Source organism: Thunnus albacares, chromosome 3 (genome assembly GCF_914725855.1).
Source record: "Thunnus albacares chromosome 3, fThuAlb1.1, whole genome shotgun sequence".
Classification (NCBI taxonomy): domain Eukaryota; kingdom Metazoa; phylum Chordata; class Actinopteri; order Scombriformes; family Scombridae; genus Thunnus; species Thunnus albacares.
Genome location: NC_058108.1, coordinates 21,952,014 through 21,979,114, shown reverse-complemented (window position 1 = coordinate 21,979,114; position 27,101 = coordinate 21,952,014). Strand labels below are relative to the sequence as shown.

The 27,101-nt window shown below is 38.4% G+C and overlaps 2 protein-coding genes across 4 annotated transcripts; one reads left to right on the top strand and one right to left on the bottom strand.

The window, feature by feature from the left end:
• Nucleotides 1-13,253: 13,253 nt before the first annotated feature.
• Nucleotides 13,254-15,602, top strand: slc25a4 (solute carrier family 25 member 4). Its single transcript, XM_044346995.1, has 4 exons — nucleotides 13,254-13,479; nucleotides 14,216-14,702; nucleotides 14,804-14,944; nucleotides 15,065-15,602. Exons 1-4 carry the CDS (start codon nucleotides 13,369-13,371, stop codon nucleotides 15,220-15,222), a joined length of 897 nt encoding a protein of 298 aa, XP_044202930.1. The 5' UTR covers nucleotides 13,254-13,368; the 3' UTR covers nucleotides 15,223-15,602.
• Nucleotides 15,603-16,014: 412 nt separating this feature from the next.
• Nucleotides 16,015-26,947, bottom strand: cfap97 (cilia and flagella associated protein 97). 3 transcript variants are annotated; one of them, XM_044346992.1, is made up of 6 exons: nucleotides 26,647-26,947; nucleotides 24,272-25,180; nucleotides 23,752-24,035; nucleotides 21,962-22,180; nucleotides 17,686-17,869; nucleotides 16,015-16,311 (listed from the first exon to the last, which is right to left on the bottom strand). In XM_044346992.1, exons 2-6 carry the CDS (start codon nucleotides 25,134-25,136, stop codon nucleotides 16,181-16,183), a joined length of 1,683 nt encoding a protein of 560 aa, XP_044202927.1. In that variant the 5' UTR covers nucleotides 25,137-25,180; nucleotides 26,647-26,947; the 3' UTR covers nucleotides 16,015-16,180. The 3 variants fall into 3 exon arrangements, with proteins under 3 accessions (XP_044202927.1, XP_044202928.1, XP_044202929.1); XM_044346993.1 differs by having other exon boundaries at nucleotides 16,015-16,308; XM_044346994.1 differs by lacking the exon at nucleotides 21,962-22,180.
• Nucleotides 26,948-27,101: the final 154 nt, after the last annotated feature.

The following is a 27,101-nucleotide window of genomic DNA, read 5'->3' as shown; positions in this document are numbered from 1 at the left end:
TTCCTAATAGAAAGAGTCATAATTAACCTAGTTTACAGTCTGAGGTGTCCTGTGAACAGTCTCTTTTATAATGGTGGTCTATGGGGAAAACGCTTTTTGGGCTGCAGGGGGAATTTTCACTGCAATATCACGAGTGGCCAGTGAGAAAAACTGGAAGCAAGGCTGAGCGGAGGCAGCATATCCAGCTCATATAATACATCCATGTGTGAGAGGCACAAACTGAGAATACAATTAGTCAGTGTTCTGATATTTATACTTGGCGCGGCAGCTGATGTAAATGAAATAGACTTTGGAGTCTTACCTGTTATGTCACGATTAGGGAGGGACAGAGAATTTGACTGAACAGAGACAGAAATAATCTAATTTTGAATAGAAAAAACTTTTTTTTTTACACACTATATGTGTATAAGGCCTGTATTATCATCATATGCCAACTTAAGTCTATGTGATTAAGTGTACAGCATAAAAAATGATTTAGAGAGTAATTACCCTTTGAGTGTGTGCAGAGTCAGTTGGTATGTAATAGTGTCAGAAGTTGAAATTCAACAATATATAAGTTATTAATACATTGTTATTAAAATTGTTATAATATTTTATTACTGTTCAATTATTTATGTAGTGTTTTACATTATATGTTGTTACACACTCTTATCCACAGTCTGTACTCTTAATAAAGTCATGCATGATGTAATGATACTGTTGGAGAAACTATAAATCATATTAAGGCCAAGCTGAAACCACTTTACTGTATCAAAGTTTGAAGCTGCAGGCTTTCATTCATTCAAACTCAAACTTTTATGATTTGTAGCCGAGGCGATTTGAGGCGGTTTGTTTCAAGAGGGTCTCTTAATTAATGCAAATTTACAAACAACATTTAAAATGCCACTTCTTAACCATTAGGCTGCCTCTGGATCAGTCCTCTTTGTAACAGCTCTGTCCTTGCTTGACTGATATGTCAAAGTTGAAGACGCGGCGGAAAGTAGAGAATGAAAATACCACACAGGCACTGACACAGGGATCAATCCGATTGGAATGATTTAGCATTTCTACGTTTTGAATAAAAATGAGTGCGCTAGACGGTGGAGCAGTTTGATTAGTGGGATCCCTAAGTCCCCCGAAGCCTTCATGGCCCTTTCTCTCTTCCTTCACTGCTAGAAGAAAAGTCTTCTTTCTCTCTTTTCAGAAGTCCCTTGGTACCCCGGCTTTTTCCTCACTGTTGGTATTACAAAATCCCCATTCAAAACAACCCTTGTCACCTGTCAACTAAGCCCGGCTGGTTTGCTAGGTCTTTATCCTCAGCACATACACTCACACGTACACAGAGGCTGACTCCCAGCCCCTACCCCCCCACCCCCATTTATGCACATATCCCCTACATTCATACAGATACATAGACACAGACACAACCGCAAATCCCAACCGCACACACACACATGCTCACACACTAAAACCACATGTCTGAGAGCTGTTACTATAGCAATTTAAAATTCATTACCCTGTTCACTTTAACAAACGTCCACACTGGGATCTGTCAGCTGGGCTTTTGCTCGTTAGTGGTGAGGCCCGAGACTTCACGTGCACCAAGAAATAAACCTGTTGCATCGTGGGCCAAATCTGCTGACCATTTAGGACAAATTTACACAAACAGGAAAAGTTGAGACAATTAAAAAGAAAAGATAAAAGCACAGTTTGAATTTATATTGGCTGCAGAAAACTGAGGAAATTAAGACTTAAAGGGGTGACATTAGTTGAATTATTGAAGTATAAAAGGTGTTCAAAAGTATTTTTTTTCTTGTTGTTGTTGTTGTTTGTTGTGGTATATTTACTGCTATCAACCCTTACATTCTCATTTTGATCTCATGTTTTTTTGATTATTCTCTTCATATTTCATCTAAATCATTCCAAGTCTGTCTTTTCATGTTTTGAACTTGTATTTTTTATGTAGTAAGTTTTTTAATCTCAGAGGCCCTTTCCAGGTAAAACTAAGTTATATATATCCTTTTTTCAGTATCTTATTTACATTTGGAATCAGATATATTTGAATTACATTAAAAAAGTACATTATGACTTTTGAAATAATCAAAATTGTCTGCATTTCAACATTTTGTGCCACTTTCTAATAATTCATAATGAAAGGGTTGCAAAAATGTTGATAATGGTTAATTAATTGCTTATAAATGTTTATAGATCATTAATAAGCCAGTAATAAGTAATAAGTTTATTGAAATTTATGCATGCAGATGCGATCATTAGTTATGTTAGTAAGTATTGATAAATATCAGTCAGAGTTATTAGTAAAGCGTCATGGCTTACTCACTCTACAATAATATATCAAGTGTGGAGTTATTGTAAAAAAAAAAAAAAAAAAAAGTAAAGTTTTTAATTGCATATATATATATATACACATATAAAATCAGATATGTACAATCAGATTACATATGATTAATAGCTGTGTTATACTGTCTCATTAATTTCTACTCTAAGTTATGGGTGCACATAACTAATGTCCTTATATCAACTTATCATAGGGTGTTATGAACCATTAATTAGGTGTTTATATGCTGCTTATAAATGTAGTCAAAATAAAGGTCTACCCCAGTGTTTGATAACTTATCTTCTCATTCTAGAAAAAGATAGTGCTAGTGATGTTGTATTATAATAAAGTATAATGTTTACAGTGATTCTATTGATGTATAAAATAATGTGTCATTTGTGTGTGTCTGCTTGTGTTGGGAGCCAATACGACGAGGTAGTGAACATTTCCGTTGTTGAGCAGTGAAAGCTTGAGCAGCAGCTGTACAAACCTGAGCTTAAGCAAGCTTCAATCTGGGAGGGGGGTGGAAGGACGACAGAGGAGAAGGACGGGTGTTGCGTGGTGGTGGAGGTTGGAGGGGTGTTTAACTGATGGCCGTAGAGAGATGTAAGGGTCAGAGCAGAGGGTGGTCATCCGGCCCGGTCACTTAGCCGAGGCCCAGTGCGCCCCGAGCAGCCGTCGCTCATTAACCCGCTGACAGGAGCTCCGGACACCCAGGATCAGTTGCCCCACACAGAAAGGTCACAGGGTCAATCAGCCCTCTCTCCGGCCATCAAATCAAGATGGACGCACAAGCAGCGACTTATCCCTCAATCAAAGGGTCAGTGACGCATTGTCAGACACACTCAAACACAAGCACAACACACACACACTAGAAACACACATCAAAACAAATTGATTTATCAAAGGTGTTAAGGCTTTTTCATACTAATCTACTTTTAAGGTTTTCAAATAATCTCAAATCATGTTTCAACAAAGACAAGCAGAGTATGAAGACATATGTTTGGCTAAATTTTTGTGACATTTAAAGGGTGTTTTAGCATTTAAATTATTTATTAGCAGACGGTGTAAATATGACGGATAGAATAGAACTGAAATGCATTACCAAAGATCTCACTCACTTTAGGTGTGGTGAAAGTATTTCAAAACCAAAATCACACTTCTGTTTAATAATTGGTAGTAGCGAGTAGTAGCGATTGGTGAAATTATACAAACTGTTCCTGAAACCTACTACATTCACTATCAATTAATCAGCTGATTAATTATTCAAATAACATAATACTGTTCTCATCTTCCAAGATCACAAAGGGATGTCTTCAAATTTCTCAATTTGTTGAACAAAATATCCAATTTATGATAATATAAAACAAAAAAAACAGCAACGCTATGAGAAGGTGTAACCAGAGAATGTTAAAGGTATTTTTGCCTAACGATCTATTGATGTCCAAAATGGTTGTTGATTAATTTTCTGTCAAACAACTTCATGATTAATCAAATAACTGTTTCAGCACTAAATTAATCTAAATTAATCTTATTAATCTATCTTAATCTAAACCATCCTTTTAATTACTTTTAGATTGCATCTTTTGAAACAACATATATGTTAGTTTCAGGCTTTTCTGCTTTACACTAAAGCTGCCAATCTGAAGTAGAATTGGCCATAAAGCAACTACTGTCTTGTTGATTTCCCCTGCTTGGTTTGCCACAGTGCATACTAATACGCAGTGGTGGTAATTCAACTGTTTTTGTAGCTGTAGTGGTTATAATGTGTTCTTATTATTTTGTCCCTCCTGTGCTTGTAGCATCCAAGTATGGGCTGGTTTATCTGCACTTCATGCTGTAGTCATGCCTATGTTTTATTGAAAAGACTTATCAAGTACCATGAATGAATGATCATTTCTGAGTTATACATGTGCAGTAAAGTTAAGCAGACTTGGAGAGATTTATAATTCCTGAAGCCTTCCTGTGTATAAATGGGTGAAGTCATCCCCTTTTTTCTTGTTTGAAAGTTTTCACTCTGAATACTAGATGAACATAAAAGATGTTCTCACCACAAGGAAGGAGCAGAACCTCTCAACAACATGATGTCCATAATAAAAACCAATACATTTACATACCAGCACATTTGCACAAAAGAGCCACTGCAGGTTAAACCCTTGACGGGCTGTGTGACAAAGTCCTCCTCATTACACACTCATTCCAGATGAGATTATTTCACAGCTAAAATGACCCACACTAATTTGGGACTAAGGGCTGTTAAGAAGGTTCAGAATCCGTCTTAAATGGCCTTGAGTTTTGAAGAGGTTGTTGTCTTTGTGGGAAGAATGAAGAATGGATGAATGCAGTTCACACACTTGTGTAAAATGGACCATCATCTTAAGGGTGCTACAAATATATTACTCCTCTGAATTGATTAGTTTGTCTTGAGCGACCGCCGGTTCGAGTGGAATTCTTTCTTTATGAGTGAGAGACGAGTGCTGCCATTTAAGATTTTTCTACACTTTGGTGTAAAGAAAACAGGGTAGCGGAAGGTAAAAGGGACTGAAACGTCAAAGCAAAGAAATGAGAGTTTTTGTTCTGGCTTCAGGTTGTATTGTGGGGGTTGTTGCAAAATCCAAGGATAATCAGGATACACAGGAACTAAATGGGTAGAATTTAACAATATTGTGATATTTTGTTTGCATAACACATGATTCTTCATCTGTATCATGCATGACACACAGATTGATGCATGATAACTCTGTTTTAATGATAATACCTGTATTGGAGGGATGGAGAAATTGGTGAAATGAATGAGAGGTGGAGAAAGCAACTTAGCAACACAACAAAAAACAAAGATTTTTTTTTCCAGAGCAATGATTCATATCCTGTGCAGTGAACATTCAAAAAAAGTCTAATTGTCCCTCATCAAGCTGTTTTATTTCATTAATCACTGTAATAGGGAACCACAAAAACTACACAGTATTTAGACAAAAGCTTAACCAGACCAAACAAATCACATGACAAAAAAACTACAAATAGGTTTGCGAGATAACAACATGCAGGAATAACTAATGAAGATACCATGTCTACATACATGTTAGACGTACACAAACACAATCCCTCTCTCTTCTGTTGGGACTGATCCTGATCATGCACATCCTACAGCCTTCCTAAACCCTGAAAATGGACTGTGAGCAAAGTTTACTTTGTCTAATTCATCCAATTTGGAGAAGTTAATCTGTGGAGTTTCTGCCTGCACTGGTGCTTCTCATTCTCAGCTTCACGGCCAAAGTATAAACAGTGTGACACTTTTGAACCCTGCAAACTTTAACCACAAAAGCAGCAACTGCAACACTTTAGTCAAATGCAATGCTGTGTTGACTATACGTACGTAATTAAGTTAGTTGAGTGTAGAAAAGATTTAAGAAGGGAAAGATTTAATACAGAACCAAAAAAAAGGAGTCTATAGTGTATATTTAGATATATTTACACTATATGTCCCCTGAGGTGCTAGTCATAGATATGTAAATGAAAACTAAACTAAATCTGAGACTGAAGTAGATCTGGTCTCAAGTAGAAGAGTCGTGTGTGTTAGGCTGCAGCCGAGGAACACATAATAAATTCAGGGGATTTCACCACCAACAGACGTCACACCGCATATATAGGCAATACATACATGATGTAAGAAAAAAGGAAAAAATACATAATATAATTCAATGATCAATGAGCCTGATCAATATGGTCATAACTAGCATCACAGTGACTCAATATAATTAGTCAACTTGCTAAAAACCTGGTGTTTAGCAAGGCCAAGGCCAAACATTACAGTATTAAGCATAGGAATAAAGCAGTGAGTACAGGTAATACAATAATCCACTGCAAGATAACGCTTTTCAAAAAAAGACACTTACATATTCTTTACTGAGTTTAATTACATTTTTCTTCACGATACGATGCCTAAAACTGACTGAGGCCGGTGCTGACAGGACATGATCTGCACATAGAACTGGACCAAAGGTATTACAAAAATGAATTAGTACTAGAACCACAGTGATTATTCGGTTAATTAGTTGATTGTTTATACTTGGCAAGGCAGCCAATATACAGAAAAGACCTCTGAGTCTCACCTATTATGTCATTATTAGAACTCAAATCCAATCAGACAGAAGAAAGCTTATTTTGAGCAGAAAAAGTAGTTTTTACACACAATATGTTGATGGAAAAAAAAAATCTGTATTAACATCATATGCCAACATAGACCTATGTGATTATGTGTACAGTGTAAAAAAATGATGTAACGCATAGTTACACATTAAAACTGAACCTCACACTTTTAACACCTAATTAATTTACCGTTACGTGCCATGAAACACAAAAGGCAAAACAGGAAAGACAGAGGTAGAATATTTGCTAAATAAATTCTACAATATGTACAGATAGTATTTAGAATCAGAGCGGAAAGAGGGACAAATACAGTATATCATATGAGACCTCTGTTCTTCTAAATACATTACGTCTACTCAGCTTCAATAGACAACAAATCTATTCATACTTATAAAGAAATGTACATGTAGAGAGAGTCGGGGCCAACATGTCACCTATCCCAGAAGTTTAAAACAAAAATAAATTCATATGAGGAAGTAACAAACCTACAAATTGACTAAGGTTCAATGAAAAAAAGTGAAAATTTGTTTATTTGTTAGGATCCCCATTAGCTGTGCCCTAAAGCACAGCTAGTCTTCCTGGGATCCACATTTAAAAAACATACATTAAACATTAGACTCAACACAATTGGCAAACATAAGACATATATTAGAGAGTAACATTAAACTTACACTGCAAAAAACTACAAATTGGCATATGCATAGCATCCTACAAATACGTTGTTCCTGGGTGTTTCCTTATTTGCTTTTTAAACATTGATTTCTGTGTTAATTTAGTCAATAACAGCGGTAAAGACTTCCATGTTTTCATTGCTCTATATACTACTGTGCGTTTAAGGTAATTAGGGTTTGCTTTGGGAAGTGAAAACCGGCCCTCTGTTGCCTGTCTGGTGGTGTTTGTATATGACTCTAACTTGTGTTTTAATTGACTTTAGTGATATGATGGAATTTTGGATTGTAAAACTCTCCATTTTGAGAGTAGAAGAGCAGCAATCAGCCTGTCTTCAACTTTTAGACAGTTGAGATGGAAGTGCATGCTATTGTCCACTTGATAACCAGTCATTCTGGGCAACACGATATGATGCATTAATCGACAATGGACCAGCACACAAACAATTCAGAGACCACTCTGTTTCTCTGTTGAGAAGAACCTCCAAATACATTTATTAAGATTTGTGCTTGGATTTTTTTTTAAAAAAAAAGTATTTTTACAGTTATAAAGCTGAAAATGTTGAGATTTTGAAAGATTTGATTGCATCACTATGACAATTAATAAATGTAACTATTATCACTTGCAAAAACTGCCGATGATTTTTGATTTGCCAAACAGTCACAGTGATAAACTTCCCTACCTCACATATAACGTTTAGACCATCATATTCTGCCAAGTCTCCTCTGACCACACAAATGATCACAAGATATTTTTAGATGATAACCAAACATGGACAACAGATAGTCATGCAGTTTAGAAACAGTCCCGTCACTCAGGCAAAGCCAAAGAGATTGACTCCCCCCCTCCAACCTCAGATTTCCTACTCGTCCTCTCTTTCTCCGTCCATCTTTCCACTTCAGCACCAGTTCTGCTCTCACACTCTCTCTCTCTCTCGTTCTTACTTTCACCCCACCCCTAATTTCTCATGGACTTCTTTTCTTTCTGCCTCTCTCCCTCAGCCCCAGTGTCTCTCACCCTCCACCCCCACTCCTGCCATGTCCATCCCTCTGTCTCCCACTGACTGTGTGTCTCCAGGTTTTCCTGATTGGTCATGGGGATTTCTGAGTGTGTGTGTGTGTGTGTGTGTGTGAGTGTGTGTGAGTGAGTGTTTGTGTGTGTGTGTCCACCTTGGCTGCTCTGCCATGGGCACTACCCTGACTGCGGGTGAGAAACGTCAGCTGCATGATGCTGTCTCTCTCTCTCTCTTTTTTTTTTTTACACACACATGTGCCTTTGACTCTCCAGTCAGCTTCTTTTAACGTTTTTTGAAAACAGGCCAACAGCCAAGAAATGGCTGAAGAGGGTGAGAAGAGGGTAAACTTAAATAATCTCCTTCCCCCTGAGCTCAGCCTCTCTGTCTGCTCAGGAGAGCCCAGTGTGCATCCCAGCCTGCTGGATTTGAAGCCACAGGATTGTATTAGCGGTGCGACTTTTAACAGGAGACTCATGGGAATAAACAACCAACTTGATCATCTCTTATAAGGAGGGAGCTGAGCTTTTGTTGATGCATAGCTGTGTTGTTCTGTGTAAAACCTGCTGGATTATGCTGCTGGTAGTATAGTATATTAAGGCTTATCAAATTATCTGCTAATTATTGTCTCAATTAATTGTTCAGTCTACAAAATGTTAGAAAATAGTGAATTCCTGGAGCTCATGAGGACTTCTTTAAATTTCTTGCTTTGTCTGACCAATAATCAACATATAAACAGTATAAACAAGTAAAATAAATAATAAATATGATCCCAAAATATCTAGCTAACTATCATATATGACACAAAACAGCAACAGATACTGACGTTTGAGCAGCTGGCACCAGTAAATGTTTGGCATTTTTGCTTTAAAAATGATTTAAATGATTCATCAAATATCAAAATAAGTGCCAATTAAGTTCCAAGCATTATAGAGAGGTAATATTTTAATTTAAGGAGGAACTGAATCACTGTGCAAATTCATAAAGTAGAGTCAAAAGCAGCCAGTGGTCCCATGCTGGTGAGTTTTGACCCTAATATCTGTGGTTTTAACCCTGTCTGACATTCATAATCTCTATTATCTTTGAGCCTCTACTGGTCTGAGATAGACAGTAGGGGATCAGACGAATTAGAAAGATGCTTGTCACAGTTGCTTCTTAACAGATAATATCAGTGACTGTATCGGCGTAGGGACGAGCTGTGTGCGCCAACGGCTTTGTGTGTATGCGTTTGTGTGTGTGTATGTGTGCATGCATGTTTATGTGTGTGTTGGGGGCGGGTTTCTAACTGTCTGACACCTGCAGCTCTTCATATTCAAAATGCAAATCCAAGCCCACTACCCCCCCCCCCCACCAACCCATCCACAACCCCTCCCTCCATCTCCGAGATCCAAGGTTACTGAGCAACGACTTTTTCCAAATCTAAATCAGATTTAAATAATCATACAAAAAAAGAGTTTCAGCAGCACTAAACACAAGAATTAAAGCCTTTTCTGGAAATAAGATGAGAAGCAAATTTGCTGATCTAAATGATGTGTAGTCCGACAAAATGTCATGTTTACTATAACTACACATGGGTGACTGTTGGTGAGCTTTACAAAAAGTCACTCTAAATTAAATCTTTTTGGAAACAGGCAAACATAAAACTCTCTCGGTTGACATCATCTACAGTATAGTAACAAACTAACTGATTATTTTGCAGATACTAATTATATAAACCGTATTAACAATCCAGGGAGTTTGAGATGTACAGGATTTTAATTTCATTGATTGAGGAATGTCTATGAGAGACAGAGGTTAGATCTAACTGTACACTTAGATCCCTGACAGCTAAGAATGAGAGTTTTGAAGCGTAAGATGTGAGTCCAACTCAAGTGTTTCTCTGAAAATGGTAAAAAAAATATAACTTTTGCTTGCAAAAAAAAGCAGGTGCAAGCTCCTGTGTCGGCAAGCATCTGCCTTTACTGAAGAGCTGATGCGAACAAGATGCTGAATCTCTAACCAGCTACCGAGGTTCGGCAGCTGAGCCTGACCTCTGACCTGGCTGGTGGGGGCTACTTAAGAGTATTTCCCTATGGAGAACAAGTAAAGTGGTGTGTTATTTGTGTTATTGTGTGTGGAGTGTGGAGTAAATGAGGAAAAAGCACCTGTCTCACTGGGTATCACGTCTGCACTGTGGGGACATTGGGGCAGTTTTTGAATGTAACCCAGCTCTCTAGTGCCACCCACTGACTGGTCTAGAAAACACAACACAGCAGCAGGGAGATGGGGAGGTGGAACCAAAACCTCTAGTACCATCCTGGTGGAAACGGGGTCTATATGCAAACCCAGTTACATCTCACTCTGTAGCTTTATTAACCCTTATATCCTGTATGGGTCAGATTTGACACATTTTGACATTTGAAAGCAGTAAACACATGCTAAATGATGATTTTTAAGCCTGAAACTTTATGACTTCGTAAAGTGGCCCAGATTACACAAAAATAGAAATATTTCAAAATTATTTATTTTTGTGCAGCTGCAGCTAAATATTTGTACATAGAGGGTGTATTTATTCAAAGAAAAAGTTACTAGAGGGGGTCAAATCAAGGTAAAGAGTGGTTATGTGGAATTTTGAAACAGTGAAACTATAAATCGGCATGGTGTGTGTATTTCTGTCAGTGGGACAGTGGGGAGAGAATTCATGGGGGACCTTGATACTGTCACTACAACTTGCTGTGTTCCCACCGTGTTGCTACACTTGCCAGGTTTCCTACCTTGGTGAGCATCTGCACCTGCAAACAAGCCTATACAAAGTAACAAATCAAACCCATCAATTACCAAGCAACCAACATAGTGGTTGCCCAACATAGTCCTTCCTGTAGTGGAGGGCAGCTTTCATAGGATTATAAAAAGTACCTGAGCCCCTATTTCACTCATTTGGTTGAGTGGAAGAAGTGATTTGGTGGATCTGTTATTCCAAGATGAAAAAAGGAGGCAGTGAGTTGAAGAGAAATCATTAGAAGAGGAGGACAACATAGAGAAAATGGAGGAAAGGTCCTTGTGACTTTTCTCATGCAAAGGTGACACCACATTCCCCACATGCCAGCCACAGCAGCCACAGCAGCACAGCAGTTCGAATCTCGCCCTGATCAGTCTGCAGTCCCACAGTCAATTTCACAAGGGGACAAAAGAGAGCGAGATGCAACTTCTGCACAACAAAAAAGGACTGTAAAAGTAATGTTTTTTGCAGTTTTGTTAGTTTGAAATTCGCAAACCAGTTTGTTGTTTTGTTTTATGACTAACACACTTAATGCAGAGTCGATTGTATACAACTGACAGAAAAGGAGGGTATGTGGTTTACAGGCAGTGTTGATTGATGGTTTTATTGGTTTTAATGAAACCTACCGTTTAAAAATGTTGCATCCTTTACTTTCAATAAAATTAATAGAAATAATTATGCCTGGTGTTCTCCTGTTTTAGATAACATGAGGTCATAATATAGTGTGATTGTGAATGTATTTTCTCTATAAACAAATAAGAAAACACTTTCTCTTCTCTCTGAAACATTAATGAAGGATTAATCACCCATTTATTAATGACTGATAAGATATTTGTGGATGCAAAACACATTTGTGGTTCAAAATTTGGAATAGGGACTAATTATAAAGGGATACTTGATCAAAAATGACTCACAAAACTCACAAAATAAACTATAATTAATTTGTAAGAGTTGGTGATATGAAGTATGATAACAGAGCAACACCCTTAGATTTAGTTTAATGCCTTAAATGCTGTTTTTTTCTGTATTATGATCAGTATTGGTCTTAATGTTAGTGTCATTAGTACAGATATTAATATTACTATGGAAATGTTATCAGTATTACTAGTTTGATATAATCATGAAACATAGTGAGAGGTTTATATCCTCACCTACGACAGACAGTAGATATGACTGTGGATATGAATCCACACAGCCGAGGAGCGCCGACAAGTGGTCAAAAGGTGGAAGTTTTAGTCTTGGAGAGAGAGGACAGAGCGTAAAACCTCAAAAAACATGCCGCTGTACATTATGTTCAGAGCCTGACCTATAGACTGTACTGTATATAAACATCTGACCTCTTCACTCCATCAGAACGAAGCCAAGTTGGCCGGTTTACCAGTTTGGATCGTGTTGCTTTTTCCTGTCAGAGCAGCGAGCGTTTGCGTCCTTGCGCATGTCAAGTCAGCCAGAGTGAACTTTCCGGTACGACATTTCACAATAAACTCGACTCACACACGGTTGCCGCCATGTGGAGCACTAGTGGAATGTTTATTTTGAAGGAAAAACTGTATTTTCCGTTCTTACTGTGTCTCATCTTGAGTAAACTTGACGTATGTTTCCAACAGGTGCTAAAAATGAATATGCAGCAAAACTGTCCTCGAGGAAAAGGCCAATCTAAAAAGAAATACAGTAACAGTGACACAGTATCAATAAGCTGTATTTCAACCCAAAACGACAACCTTTTCCCTATTAATAATAATAATAATAATAATAATGATAATAATGATTAAAAAATATATAGGCTTACTATAATTTTACCTTTCCTAGTAGCATTTGTGTTTGAAAATATTGAGATCAATGAAATCCTTGTGCGTGCCTGTGTAGCGTGCTTCTGTGTGTGTATGTTCATGTAGGTTAAAAGGTCATTTTTACTACACTTAAGCTCTTTATGCTCATCTTTACACTTAAACTCTGAGATGTTCAAAGTGCTCTATAAACCTGGTCTGTCCCATTTTAAATGTATTCATAGAATTACTGCCTTCATTTTAAGACTTTTGTAAACTCAATTGACCTATAAGTGCAGGCTGTGTTATGTTTGGATTGTGGGTGAGGAGGCTGTTTAACTACAGGACTTCAGGTAAAGGTCTTTGCCATGTTGAGGATTGGATTAGGGTAGAAATAAAAGTGTGTTTTTATTCTAATCAAATTGCATAGATTGTGTCCTTTAAACGTCCCCGGCTCGGCCGACTATTTCCTTCAGGAACATGGCGCACGTCTTGAACTTTAACCTCGGATATTTATCCAATCTCGTTTATCTGTTTGACAAACCTCAAATCCATCACTCAAAATTCTCGCGATAAATGGCCCCCATATATTAAGGCAGATGGGGGGGCTTCGTCCACTTGAAGAGGCGTTGGGTTTCCTTGAGGACCTTGTTGAGGTTTGGAACAGTCAAGGGTCTCAGATCCGCACAAGAGACATCCAACCATGTCGGACGCGGTGATTAGTTTTATGAAGGACTTTTTGGCTGGTGGCATCGCCGCTGCCATCTCCAAGACAGCTGTCGCTCCCATTGAGAGAGTCAAGTTGTTGCTACAGGTAAAATAACCGAACTAACTGAATAACTTTTTCCCACAGCGTGACCGCATATTCACTGTTGTGTGCGTAAAGTGTGCGTAAAAGTTGGATAACTGGTAAACCAAACGCTAAAACTGTTAAACTGGAATATTTTTAATGGAAGAAAAACTCAACTGTGCTAGTAGGTTCATATGGTCTGTGCGTAATGTCAAGACGCACGTGAGAGGTCCATCGTCAATGAGGAGATAGTTTTACGCACTGGCTCTTACAGTGTTGGCGATGATGACAAGAGCGCATTACGGTATACAGTATGCGCTTCAATAAAATGGCCATAATACACATTTACAAGCTATTACTACGTTTAATAAGTTAACTATTACTCCAATGTAACAGATGACCGCAGTAATATTCAGTGAAAGTAAATTGCTAAATTTAACTTGAAGTATGTAATCTAATACACAGCTGATTCTCAAGTGACAGGAGTGCGCCTGTAGAGGGCTAGGCCTACAACTAATTCACAACTCCTGGCCGTAGAATATTAAACACCGACTAAGATGCTGTAAATACAAATAAAGATATTGTTACAATTAAAATATTAAAATTAAAATTTCACAAAAATAATGTTTTCTGTTGCTCAGAGGAAAAGTGCCCTGGCACAGTTCCTTTCCACAAAGTTTTTCTAGAGAACTTGTCACATTTTTGGGAAAGTTAATGTGTCTTTTTTTTTTCATGACCTTTTTTCTGTCCTTGTTTGCAGGTCCAGCATGCCAGCAAACAGATCACCGCAGAGACCCAGTACAAGGGAATCATGGACTGTGTGGTTAGGATCCCAAAGGAACAGGGATTTATTTCCTTCTGGAGAGGCAACCTGGCCAACGTGATCCGTTATTTCCCCACCCAAGCCCTCAACTTCGCCTTCAAAGACAAGTACAAGAAGATCTTCCTCGGTGGAGTGGATCAAAAAACACAGTTCTGGCGTTACTTCGCTGGCAACTTGGCATCTGGTGGTGCCGCTGGTGCGACTTCCCTCTGCTTCGTCTATCCTCTTGACTTCGCCAGAACAAGACTTGCTGCCGACATCGGCAAGGGCGCCGCTGAGAGAGAGTTCACCGGTCTTGGAAACTGCATCAGCAAGATCTTCAAAACCGATGGCTTCAAGGGTCTTTACCTCGGATTCAACGTGTCAGTCCAGGGTATCATCATCTACAGAGCGGCCTACTTCGGATGCTTCGACACAGCCAAAGGTGTGCACATCTGTTCGACTTGACCTTTAACATGTTTTTATCTTACTATATGTGTATTTTCTTGTGACGAGCGTGTGACTAAACTCTTCTCCTTCCAACAGGTATGCTCCCAGATCCCAAGAACACGCACATCGTCGTCAGCTGGATGATTGCCCAGACTGTCACCGCCGCAGCTGGTCTTGTCTCATACCCCTTCGACACCGTCAGACGTCGTATGATGATGCAGTCTGGACGCAAAGGAGGTGAGCGTCGCTGAGCTTGTAAAACCATGTCCTTACAGTGATGTATTTGGCGCAATTACGCACTTTACGCATGCATTTATGGGCATTACGCATCACTATCCATGTTCTCCATTTCCACAGCTGATATCATGTACAAGGGCACAATCGACTGCTGGAGGAAGATCCTCAAGGACGAGGGATCAAAAGCTTTCTTCAAGGGTGCCTGGTCCAACGTGATCAGAGGCATGGGTGGTGCCTTTGTGTTGGTGCTGTACGACGAGATCAAGAAGTACACATAGGTTAATAAAGTCTGTAATCCACCAGTCCCAAAAAGAAACCCTCCACCTTGCTTAAGTCTTAGTTCTTGTTATAAAGGGATAACAGCTTGTGGTGAATTATGATGTGGGCATGCACTCTTGTGTTACAGCCCGGGGATGGTTGGTATATTTGATGCGTCTCCTCAGAAATCTGTATATATATCCCGTCTACACTGTGCCTGAAGGCATGGCCAGTCTTTCAGTCAAGCTGGTGGTTCAGTGGAGTTGTGCTGATGAAAAGGATGATGTCACTACCTTTCATAATGCTGAGGCCCATGTGTTGTTATGTTGTGACCATTCTGACTCTGTATCCCACCTCATACATTATTTTAATAAGAATAAAGATTTCTTAGTCTACTGTTTATTTGATGCAGCTGTTCTGTTGTCATGGCAACCTGTCATCTCGTTAGTTTCAGACTATAAAAGAAAGAACCAAAATAAATTAGGGTTTGTTTGCTCTCGTTGTTGACAAAAGGTATGTATCATAAACACACAGACTTACAGGTTTAGCCTTTTTGACTTTGTAAAGAAATCTCTAAAATTAACAATATTAAAAGTAAGTTTCACATAAATACCTTGGATTTCACAATCACTTCCATAAGAACAATTAAAGTATCTTTCTTTTTGTGTGTGGTATGTGTCCACTTGGTATGAAGTGATCACAAGTCATTAATATTAGAATCATTAGAAATATCATTAGAAAAATGTGGTTAGACAATGTTTTATCGGTTCATTATTCGTCTGTTTGAAACTGTAAAATACCACAACGCCAACTGGCAAAATAAGCAGCTTTATTTATTATGGAACAATATATAAAGCAACACTAATACATTTTTAATTGCGTAAAAACATTTCTCAAGTGCAACAAACAACGGATATTGTCAATAGGACCCAGTGATGCGCTTCTTTGTACATCGGATGGCTGGAAACAGCAATGTCCTCAGCACCAAGCTGGTCGGGCTGTGCTGAGTTTTTTTAACCTGGGTACAGGTGTACTGCTGGAGTCACTGGTGATGGAAACTGCTCTGGTGCTGTGGTGGGCGGCACTGGCAGGCCTAGGACACTTACCTGCTGGTGTGGACAACAGAGAGAGGTTAACCATCTCATTCTTAAATTAGAAACCAAACATTTTACACTGTTACTCCAAACTTACACTAAGAAGAAAGTAAAAATTTTAATTTAATATATGAACCTTTTCACCACATCAAGTATCAAAACAAGTACATGCAATGACATAAAGTTTAAAGAATTTGACAGTAATTATGGAATAACGATGAAAAAAGGCCCCAATTTTATTTATTTTTTTAAACACACTTCAACAATATGCCCATTTGAATCGACAGTAAAAAAAATAGAAGTTTAATGTACTTAGAGCAGGAACATCAGTCTTTACTGATCTATGAATGAATGGGTGATTCTTACCAGTAACTGTCATCCACAGCTGTTTTATACTGTATAAAACTCTTCTCCTTCAGTTAACTGAATCTCTGTAGCCATCTGGGGGCAGCGGGGCAGATATGTTTGATAAATCTGCAGCCTCCGGTTTGAGGAGTGCTGAGTCGCGGTACAGTGCCATTAAACACTCTGATCCATTTTGTTTAAATCATCATGAGCAAATGAAACCAGTCTGCTACAAAACAAAGCCAGTTTACGCAGGACATCCCGAGACACTGGATTACTGAGGCTTATTCATGTGTCTTTGTTATTCTACATCACTGTGTTGCAAAATAAACAACATCAGCAGAACACATGTCTTAATCAGATTTTCAGCACCTGTGCGCAAGAGGTTAAATATTTCTGTTAGGTAAATATTAGGGATTATTTCAGATATGCGACTCAAAGTTGATAACACTCACATTTAGGAAGTGCTGTTTATAGAAAATGAGTATGGCCAACGAAAAGTGTTCGATGTGGGAATAATATTTTTGCAGACAGTCGGACAGACAAACACACACACACACACACACACACACACACACACACATACATCAACCTGCTCATGTGGAATCAGATCATTCAGTGAGGATTAGGTGCATACAGCAGGTGGTTTCTCACAGGTGATCTGTTTTAAGATGATAATCCACGTCTCCCTGATGGTTCAGTTGTACATATGAAAAATGTAACTTTGTGGAGGAATTCACATGATTGAGAGGGAAGTTTTATATTATATATCTGGTATGAGCAGGTATTCGGTCACCATACTGTCATACTGTGTCAGGTATATAAATTACAAAAGATTTAAGCGTTTTTTTTTTTTTTTTTTTAAACACTGTAATACTCTGGCTTTAATTTCTGACAATGTGTAAGTAATTTAAACTGGTATTGTATTAGAGAGTGCCCATTAATTTAGCATATTAGCCTAATACACCATCTTAGCACATCTGTACCTTCTGAATGAGTAATGCTTGTTTAAAATATGTTTTGATATAGACATGAGTCACCTACCTGAGGCTTTCCTGTTAGTGGACCTCTCTTTGCTGGTGGACCTCTCTTTATTTGTTGTGGATACTGTATAGATGGGGGATTGAGGAGCTCCTGGGTATGCGACTAGGCGGTGATAGTCTGCCAGTTGTTCTGAGCGCTTCAGTCCAGGTGAAGGCTTGGCGGACTCCAGCCTCTTCAGGAAAGCCTGAACCCCCCCCCCAAAAAACAAATCTGTATATAATTAAAACCATAAATGCAAATGTCCTGAAATCTCCTGTCATGTTTACCTTGGAAAGATGTGGGCATATAAAGTATATGAGGTCAGTGTCAATAGCTTCCCTGGGGAAGCTATCAATCATCATTTTGAACATAAAAGCACTTCCTTATACTGTATATATGCTCCTAAAGGAAGTCTTAAGTGTCTCCAAGTGTGTGTTATACCAGAGTTAAATATGCGGCAAGACTCATCAGCAGGAGTTTTATATGAATAAGAAAAAGTTTTCCTAGCATTTGATTAACAGCCATTTACTGTTAGTCGATCATATTTGTTGTAGCTGTTGACCTACAAACCACACCATATCATATTCAAATAGTGTTTATCATTCATAAAATGAGCAAGTATTTGACTCAGAAATTAAGCACAAAATTCTAATTCTACAAATTCCAATTAAAGGGGACCTATTATGCTTTTCCTTATTTTCATATCTATGATGTCAAACTGTAAGATGTTCATGTTAAAAGTGGCAAACGTGTCAAATAATGAGGTAGAAGTAATCCCTGTTAGCAAAAAGCACCGGCTTCAGACTGCTCTGAATGCTCGGTTCCCACCATTTTTTCTACTTTCAGCCCGAGCTGACGTGAGCTCGTGATGGATTTCTTTATATGGTTCACTGCTCCACTCGCTAAAATTATGACATTTTTCTATTGTTTTGGGGGTAGTCATGCCGAGCCATGACTGGAGTTGAGCTGGCACGCTGTGAGTGTTTTTCCATTACACAGCAGGCAAAGTAAAATAAATTTTTTACTTGCTGAAGGTGTGCTGGTTGTCTGCAGCTCTTCATCGAACATCATCATCACTGTGGCTGTTTCTGCTTGTACTGTTGCTCCGTGCATTATTTCTAACTGATCCGCTGAACAAAGAGCTCCAAATATCTACATATGTTGTTGTGTTGACCGGTTTTAGCACCGCTAACGAACCTCTGCTATTTCAGTGAGGACCACATTTCACTTCCTGGAAATTCTTCACAATAAAAGTCTCCCGTTATTTAGTAATTTAAAAGCTTTTAATATGAAGCAGTAAAGCAGGAAATGTTGGGTTTGCATTGGCAGTAACTTAACACGACTCTGATACGTGCTGACCCTCGGCAGCTTCCAGAAGCTGACCAATCGGAACAGAGTGGGCTCACTGGGTGGGGGGCCTTAAAAAGACAGAAGCTAAGACTGCCTGTTAAAAGACAGGAGCTTAAACGGACTGTAAAGAGACAAAGTCTATACTGAAGGGCTGCATAAAGGGCCATTATGAGATAAATAAAGAGTTTTTTGAACTGTGAATCATGAAAAGCTACTCTAGTGGAGTCCAACAATAAAAACATAGAGCTGGAAATGAGCATAATAGGTCCCCTTTAAATTATGAAAATAGACAAAATGTGGTGCTTCACAGCAAACACAACCTAAAAGCATGAGGCAAAACATTGTAGGCAAGTCACTGAATGTCATACACATGCATGCTGCACAGAAATGCCTCACTAAGCAAAAACTGTCTATGAAGCAATGCAACTGGAAAAAAAGCCCCACGGTCGATAGAAATTCTCCTAAAGTGCACAAGTCCCACAGCGTTCACAAAACGGCATTACTGGCTTCTAGTTGGGAACAGACTAGTCACCTACTGCATTTCCAATGTGTCAGCACTTTGAAATCTCGTCAAACTAAATCTAAATCACTTATTTGACAGAAAATTAAGCATATTGTGTGATTTACTGATCTTTAAATTCACAGAACTAGTTCTACTTGTGCAGGACAAACGAGGTCTTTTATGTGATGTGTGGGGTGGATATACTGATCACACGGCATATTCAATTACTTCACTCTAAGAATAGAGATGGCGAAAAGCATCCATGACAACGTAGAGAGTTGGACCGAAGATAGAGGACAGTCTGTCCTGACATGGTTTGAAACACATTTCTTGATAACAAAAACCCCTAATGGTCAATGTAAGATCTTAAAATCAACAATAATGAGAAACATTAGTGACAGTAATGTTGAAGAAATGAATGCAAGTTTTCTGTTTTCACTTAAAATACCTGCTTGAGGAGGAAGCAGCATCCTGCTGTTTGCCAGTAGCTAATCTAATGATCATTTCCTGATTCATTTTAAACACCGCCACTTATTGAGCACTGGGTTTCTATCACTGAGCGGTCAGGCAGGGTTAATATACGGGGTGAGAGGCTAAGGCTGCAGAGGTTGAACTGTCTCATAATGTCACTCCGTGGCGCTGCTTGAAGCCCGCCACCTGCTGCCATCTGTCCAAATCCATCCGTGTTTGTTTTCAGGGGAGGCTCTCTCACACTGCTACTAACTCAGCCCAACTGACTTGCACCTACACTATCTAGCTGGTGTCTTTAGATATATATCAACTTCAGGAGGCAAATACCTATTAAAATAAGTAATATAATTGCCCAAAATCATACAGTTATGTACACACAGACTGATATGTGTCTGTTATTAATTAAACTACTTAAATTGCAGACATGATTTTCTTTCTGCTTCTACAAAAATTGATTAAAACCAATTACAAGACATTCCATTAAAAACACATCAGCATATGACACACAGACATGCGGACATGTTTTGTAGGAAAATCATTGATGCAGTAATGTTGTCTAGTTGATTAAGTACACTCAATGCATCATTTATAGCCCTGTTTGAGAGGGTGGCTGCATTGCCACAATTAAAGTTGCGACAGTCAGTCGATTAATTGATTAGCCAATTGTCAGAAAATTAATTGGTCATCATTTTGATAATCAAATAATCGTTTTATTCAAGCTTTTCTGTGTCATACATGATAATAAACTGAATATCTTTTGATTTTGGACTGTTGCTCCGCCAAACCAGGATATTTGAAGACGTCTCCTTGAGCTTAAAGAATTTATCAAGGGCTTTTTTCTTTGCTTTCTGACATTTTATAGATGACACGATTAACCCATTAATCGAGAACATAATCAGCAGATTAATCGATAATGAAAACAATTGTTAGTTGCTGCCCTAACCTCAATTAAAACACATTTGCAAACAATATATTTTTATTGACAAATCAAGGATGAGAACCAACATTTAAATAACCAACAGTAGCTACGTATTTAGTGTCTGTTTACATACACGTAATTACACAAATAAGAAACCTGAAATCTCATCACCAGTATCAACCGATAATTAATTAAATTTAAATAACTCTGATAAACCCCCAATTCAAATGCTGTTGTGTACCTGTATCCATTTGTTGTGACTGAAAATTTCAAATATTAAATGTGTATTTATTTCAGCAGTTTTTTTTAAATCTTATTATTTTATATTTAGCATTGTGACTAAATAACCACTGATTAGTTTTAAGATTATTTGGCACTTTGCCTTTTTTAGATGGATCAGTTTGACAGGAGACAGGAATAAATGTCACGAATCAGCGGTCTCTTGCGAAGGTTTGACCTTGAGGATATTCCTGCTCCACACTGGCCCAAAATTTGACACCAGTGCTAAAGTGAACACAGCAAATCAGGGCTGCAACTAACAATTACTTTCATTATCAATTAATAATTTGTCTATAAAATGTAAGAGATTACAGAAAAATTTCCCATAATCCAGGGTGATGCCTTCAAATGTCTTATTTTGTCCAACAAAAAGTCCAAAATTTAAAAATATTCAGTTTACAATGACATAACAGAGGAAAGCAGCAAATCCTCCTATTCAGGACTTAAATTATCAATCAATTATCAATATAGTTACCATTTCATTGCAGCTATATAACTGCAACCAGGTCAAAATCACATTCCCAAGATCATATACTACTTAGCTGCTACATGATGATCCAAGGAAATTCTGATACAGATTTGAAGAGGTGCAGTATTTGACATTGTTGAGCTAAAGCTTAATGGCATTAAGCTACAGCTAATGAACCACAAACGTAAAGCAAAAGAAATGTTTTGTTCTATCCAACTTTCCTTCATTTTAAAGAGCACTGAAGAAAGTGGTTTGAAGAGAAAAGAAAAAAAAAAAGATCAAATCCCACACAGGAAGGCAAACTCACCAGGTTGTCCCTCTCGATGCGTTGCTGTTCCCGCTGCCTTTTGATTCCCTTGCTGGTAGTCCTCTCTTTACTGGTGGACATCTCTTTATTTGTGGTGGATGTATAGATGGAGGATTGAGCAGCTCCGGGGTATCCGACTAGGCGGTGATAGTCTGCCAGTTGTTCTGAGCGCTTCAGTCCGGGTGAAGGCTTGGCGGACTCCAGCCTCTTCAGGAAAGCCTGAAAAAAAACCAAAAACAAATCCATACATAATTAATAAAAACCATAAACATACAGAAAATCAGAAATGCAAATGCCCTGACATCTCTAGTCATGTTTCCCTTGGAAGGATGTGAGCAGTATGTGTAGCTTTCTTGGGGAAACTATCAACCATCATTTTGAACATAAAAGCACTTCCTCATACTGTATATATGCTCCTAAAAGAAGTCTTCAGTGTCTCCAAGTGTGTGTTATACCAGAATTAAATATGCAGCAAGACTCATCAGTAGGGCTGTAGTCTGCTGGTCGACTGGTCGATTAGTTGGTCGATATGCTCTCGTCCGACTAAATTTTCATTGCTCGAATAATCTCCGTGTATTTTCATAAGGAGAAAAGTGCTACATCAATAGCTTTCCAGGAGTAATCCATTATTTTCTGCGGCGGGAGGGACAGATTAACAAATTATCTGTGAAAACAACTTTGAACTCGCCAAATCTAATGGAGACTGCTGGGTCTAACTGTACTGTTTACTGAATGTACTGAACGTTTACTGAATCTGTGTTTCTTCATAATGACACAACAAGAACCCCCGCCAGGCACGCACGACTAATTGGCTAGTTGACAATTATGTACGATTTTTGTCGACCAAGATTTTCTTTGGTTGACTACAGCCCTACTCATCAGCAGGAGTGTTATGTAAATGAGAAAAGTTTTTCCTAGCATTTGATTAACAGAGCCATTCACTGTTAGATGAACATATTTGTTCTGGTTGTTGACTAACAAAATATAACACACTCTATCATATTCAAATAGTGTTTATCATTCATAAAATGAGCAAGTATTTGACTCAGAAATTAAGCCCAAAATTATAATTCTGCAAATTCCAATTAAATCATGAAAATAAACAAAATGTGGTGCTTCACAGCAAACACAACCAAACAGCATGAGGCAAAACAGTGTAGGCAAGTCGCTGAATGTCATACACGCAGTCACACTCCCACATGCATGCTGTGCAGAAATCCCTCACTAAGCAAAAACTCCATATGAAGCAATGGAACCAGAAAAAAGGCCCACAGTCAATAGAAATTCCCTTAAGAACACAGGTCCCTCAGTGGTCACAAAAAGGCTTTACTGGCTTCTAGCTGGGAACAGACTGGTCACCTACTGCATTTCCTACTGTGTGAGCACTTTGAAATCTTTTCAAATTAAATCTAAATCACTTCTTTGGCAGAATATTAAGGATATTGTGTAATTTACCGATCTTGAAATACATAGAACTAGTTCTACTTGTGCAGAACAAATGAGGTGTCTTTTATGTGATGTGTGGGGTGGATATACTGATCACACAGCATATTCAATTACTGCACTCTAAGAATAGAGATGACATTAAGCTACAGCTAATGAACCACAAACGTAAAGCAAAAGAAATGTTTGTTTCCTTCATTTTAAAGACCACTGAAGAAAGTGGTTTGAAAAGAAAAGATGAAAAAATTAATCACAAAGAATTGATAGATTTTCTAACCTCTTGCCATATATGCTAATATCATAAGGGAGGTCAATTAACATTTAAAAAACATATTTATCAAACTCACCAGGTTATCCCTCTCGATGCGTTGCTGTTCCTTCTGCCTCTTGAGTGCGCTGTGAGAGCGGAGAACGACAGGCAAGTTTTTTTTCGCTGTGTAGGATTTCCTTCCCGCTGCACTTCCTGGTCTGGATGTTGGTGAAATGCGTGACAGCTCCCGAAGAAGTCGCTGGTTCTCACGATCTATGCGCCGGACCTCATCATTGGTGAAGGAGTAGTTCTTCCTGTTCCTCCCTCCTGGATAGCTGTAGACCACTTTACCGCCGAGCTGACTCCCTGAGCTGAGAGAGCCTGATTTATGGGAAGTTGTTATTTTAATTGGTCTTTAAAAGATAGTTACTGCATTTTATGTGATGTTCAAATGGTTTGTTTTTTTTCTTTCCATCAAGTACATCTAGAATACATGGAAAATGTATATGTACAAAAATAAAAATGGCTATCTCCTTTAATATGCTTTTTTTTTAGAATATATCATATACATCATAGCAAATATAACTGACAGACAACAATGGCAGAGTTTTACTCACACTCATCCACATCCGGATCTGAGTCATCTCGATGTATGTTACTAAGGCCAGTGGAGGGCACACTCGCCTGCTGCTGCTCTTTAAGGCTCCCATCTTCACCCTCCGTGCGGTTCAGGTCCAAGGACTGGAGAGGGCTGATGTCAGGAGATGAGAGGGGGCTCACATCTGTCACTGTACCGTCTGACTGCTCTGTACAGAGCGGTGGCAAATTTCGAGATCTCACTGAGCCCACTCTGGTCCTTCTCATTCCACGGGATAAAGAAGGCTTGCTGGGCCTGGGAGGCTCTAAACTGCTACAGGACCTTACTGAGTCTGTGTCTGTGCTGATCTCGCTTGAAGTGGGAGATGGACTTCGGCGGCATTGTGTAGGAGATCTTTTATTCCTCCCCTTTGAGCCTGAACATTTGGGATTGGATGATAACACTTCTTCTTCAATCACATCCTCATCATCTACCACTCTGGCCTCGGCCAACAAAGCCATAAATGTTCCACTGGACTTTTTAGAGTCTTCCTTACCATCATTGCTATTATTGTTTACTTTATGTGATGCAGAGGCAACAGATGATATGCTGGACGTCCTGCTCCTCACTTCTTCCTTTGACTGTCGGCTGTTCTCTTTCCTTTCTGCTCCACTACTACTGTTGTCCTCCACTCGCTTCAGGTGCTTTTTTGCCCGATCAGTCCTCGGGGACAAACCACCAGCTGTATTTGCATGTAGCCTCTCACGTGCTAGTGGCGTCTCCTTCTCAGTCTTCAAGTTTCCATCTATCTTCTTCCTTCCATCTCTACTGACTTGGCTATCATCACAGTCACTGTCAAAAAATGAGTGATCCACTTCACCTTCTAGTTCACTGGGGTTGAACATGGCAGTCTGCCCCACGTTTCAACAGATGCAAGTAAACACTGGACCTGTATGGTAGTGTAAGAATGAAATTTAGTTCATTAAAGGTTAAAGGACCATATCACTGGTTTTTCATGATTTACTACTAATCACATATACTGTACATTACATCATAGCTAACTATTTTTCAAAAAATACTAATGTTTTAAGAAAATTAATGCCACTCCAGACATCCACTGATTTCTAGCTATTTGTTTCCATAAAACATAAAAATTAATCACCAAACTCTTAAAACTTGCTTGTGTTACAAAATCCATCACAATAAACATCAAGTCTGTGATAATCTTCCACTCAATCACTTTATTTCAATATGAAATATTCTAATGTCCTTTCCAAATTAATTGCACTAGGGCTGCAACTAACGATTATTTTCATTATCAATTAATCTGCCGGTTATTTTCTCAATTACTGTATTAATTGTTTAGTCTATGTATATGTAGTTATGTATCAGAAAACTAAGAAAAATGTCAATCATGTTTTTTCCAGAGTCTAAGATGATGTTTTCAAATGTCTCTTTTTGTCTGACCAACAATCAAAAACCCAAAAATATTACATTTACAATGATTTTGAAAAAGAGAAAAGCAGTAAATCCTCACAAAGGAGAAGCAGGAACTAGAGAACAATTTTTATTTTTGCTTAGAAAATTACTGAAACTATTATTCCATTATCAAAATAGTAGCCAGTTAATTTTCTGTCAATCAACTAATCAGTTACTTGACTAATTGTCGCAGCTCTAAATTGCACATTACATCACAATGTGTACAATTGCTGTTCACATGGCTGTACACTGATCAAGCAGGTTTCAAGAATCTGTTCATTGATATTTAAATCAAATAGAAATGGATGGAAACCAATTGTCTGCTTGAATAGTAAAACAAGTACATCTGAATCTTAAATGGTTATTTTACCCTTCTTGTTTAAAGTATGTGTATTATATAGGACATAGTTTTATGTTTCTACATCTATGATTTTATATCGTGGTTATTAGTTTCTTAAATTCTGTAATCAGCATGTTGATTTATTAGGATGGGAGCACTATTATGGTGCTATGATTTTATGGGAATGCGTTTGCATGTTCATGGCCTGCATTTGATGGCAGGAAAAAAAAACATTTTAATTTAGGAGCTAAAACCTGCAAAAACATTAACTTAACTATTGTCTCATTATTGTTAAGTTATTCCATACCAAAGCTGATTCAACTTTACAATAATGTCTGCAACTTATTATTAACACATGCAGAAATTTAGCATAACATTTGATCAGTTATGGCAACGTTGCTGCCAATGACGGCACTTTATACAACAGATACGGTTTAAAACATTTACACTCTGTGAAGGCAAAGCATAGCTTAAACCCTGAAAGTGTCATAACATGACTTACAGCTTGATAACGTTAACTAGCGTTGCTAAGTTTGCTAGTTCAGTGAAGATATAGCTTTAGCTAAAGCATTAGCTGTATGATAACAACATCTCACCTGGCAAAGGGCCGCACCATAAACAGTTTGTCGCGTTATATTTGCATTTTCCGCTGCATGTGGTCCTTTACAGGATGTTTATTCCGTCCAGGAGACAAGTAAATTAAACGTAAAGCTGCATTTAAAACAAAATGCTAGTGCCTTGTATCTGGGCAACGTCACTTCCTGGCAACGGTTGCGCAGTACAGGCTGATTATGGCAGGTCCCTAGACACTTTTGATAAGTGTTGCTCGACAGAAATGACATATTTTCGACAGATAAAAGTGTCGCTCGACACTTGCCTTTCATGTCGCGAAACTGGAGAATTTTGTTATGTGGCGGACACCGTCATATTTTGTCGCGCGATGTGATTGGGTAGTGGTACTAACGTCGCCATGGAGATAGTTTTCACTGAATTTCCTTATTGACATTTTGGTCTGTAACTTTAACGTCCTTGTTTAATTAGTCCCGGTTAG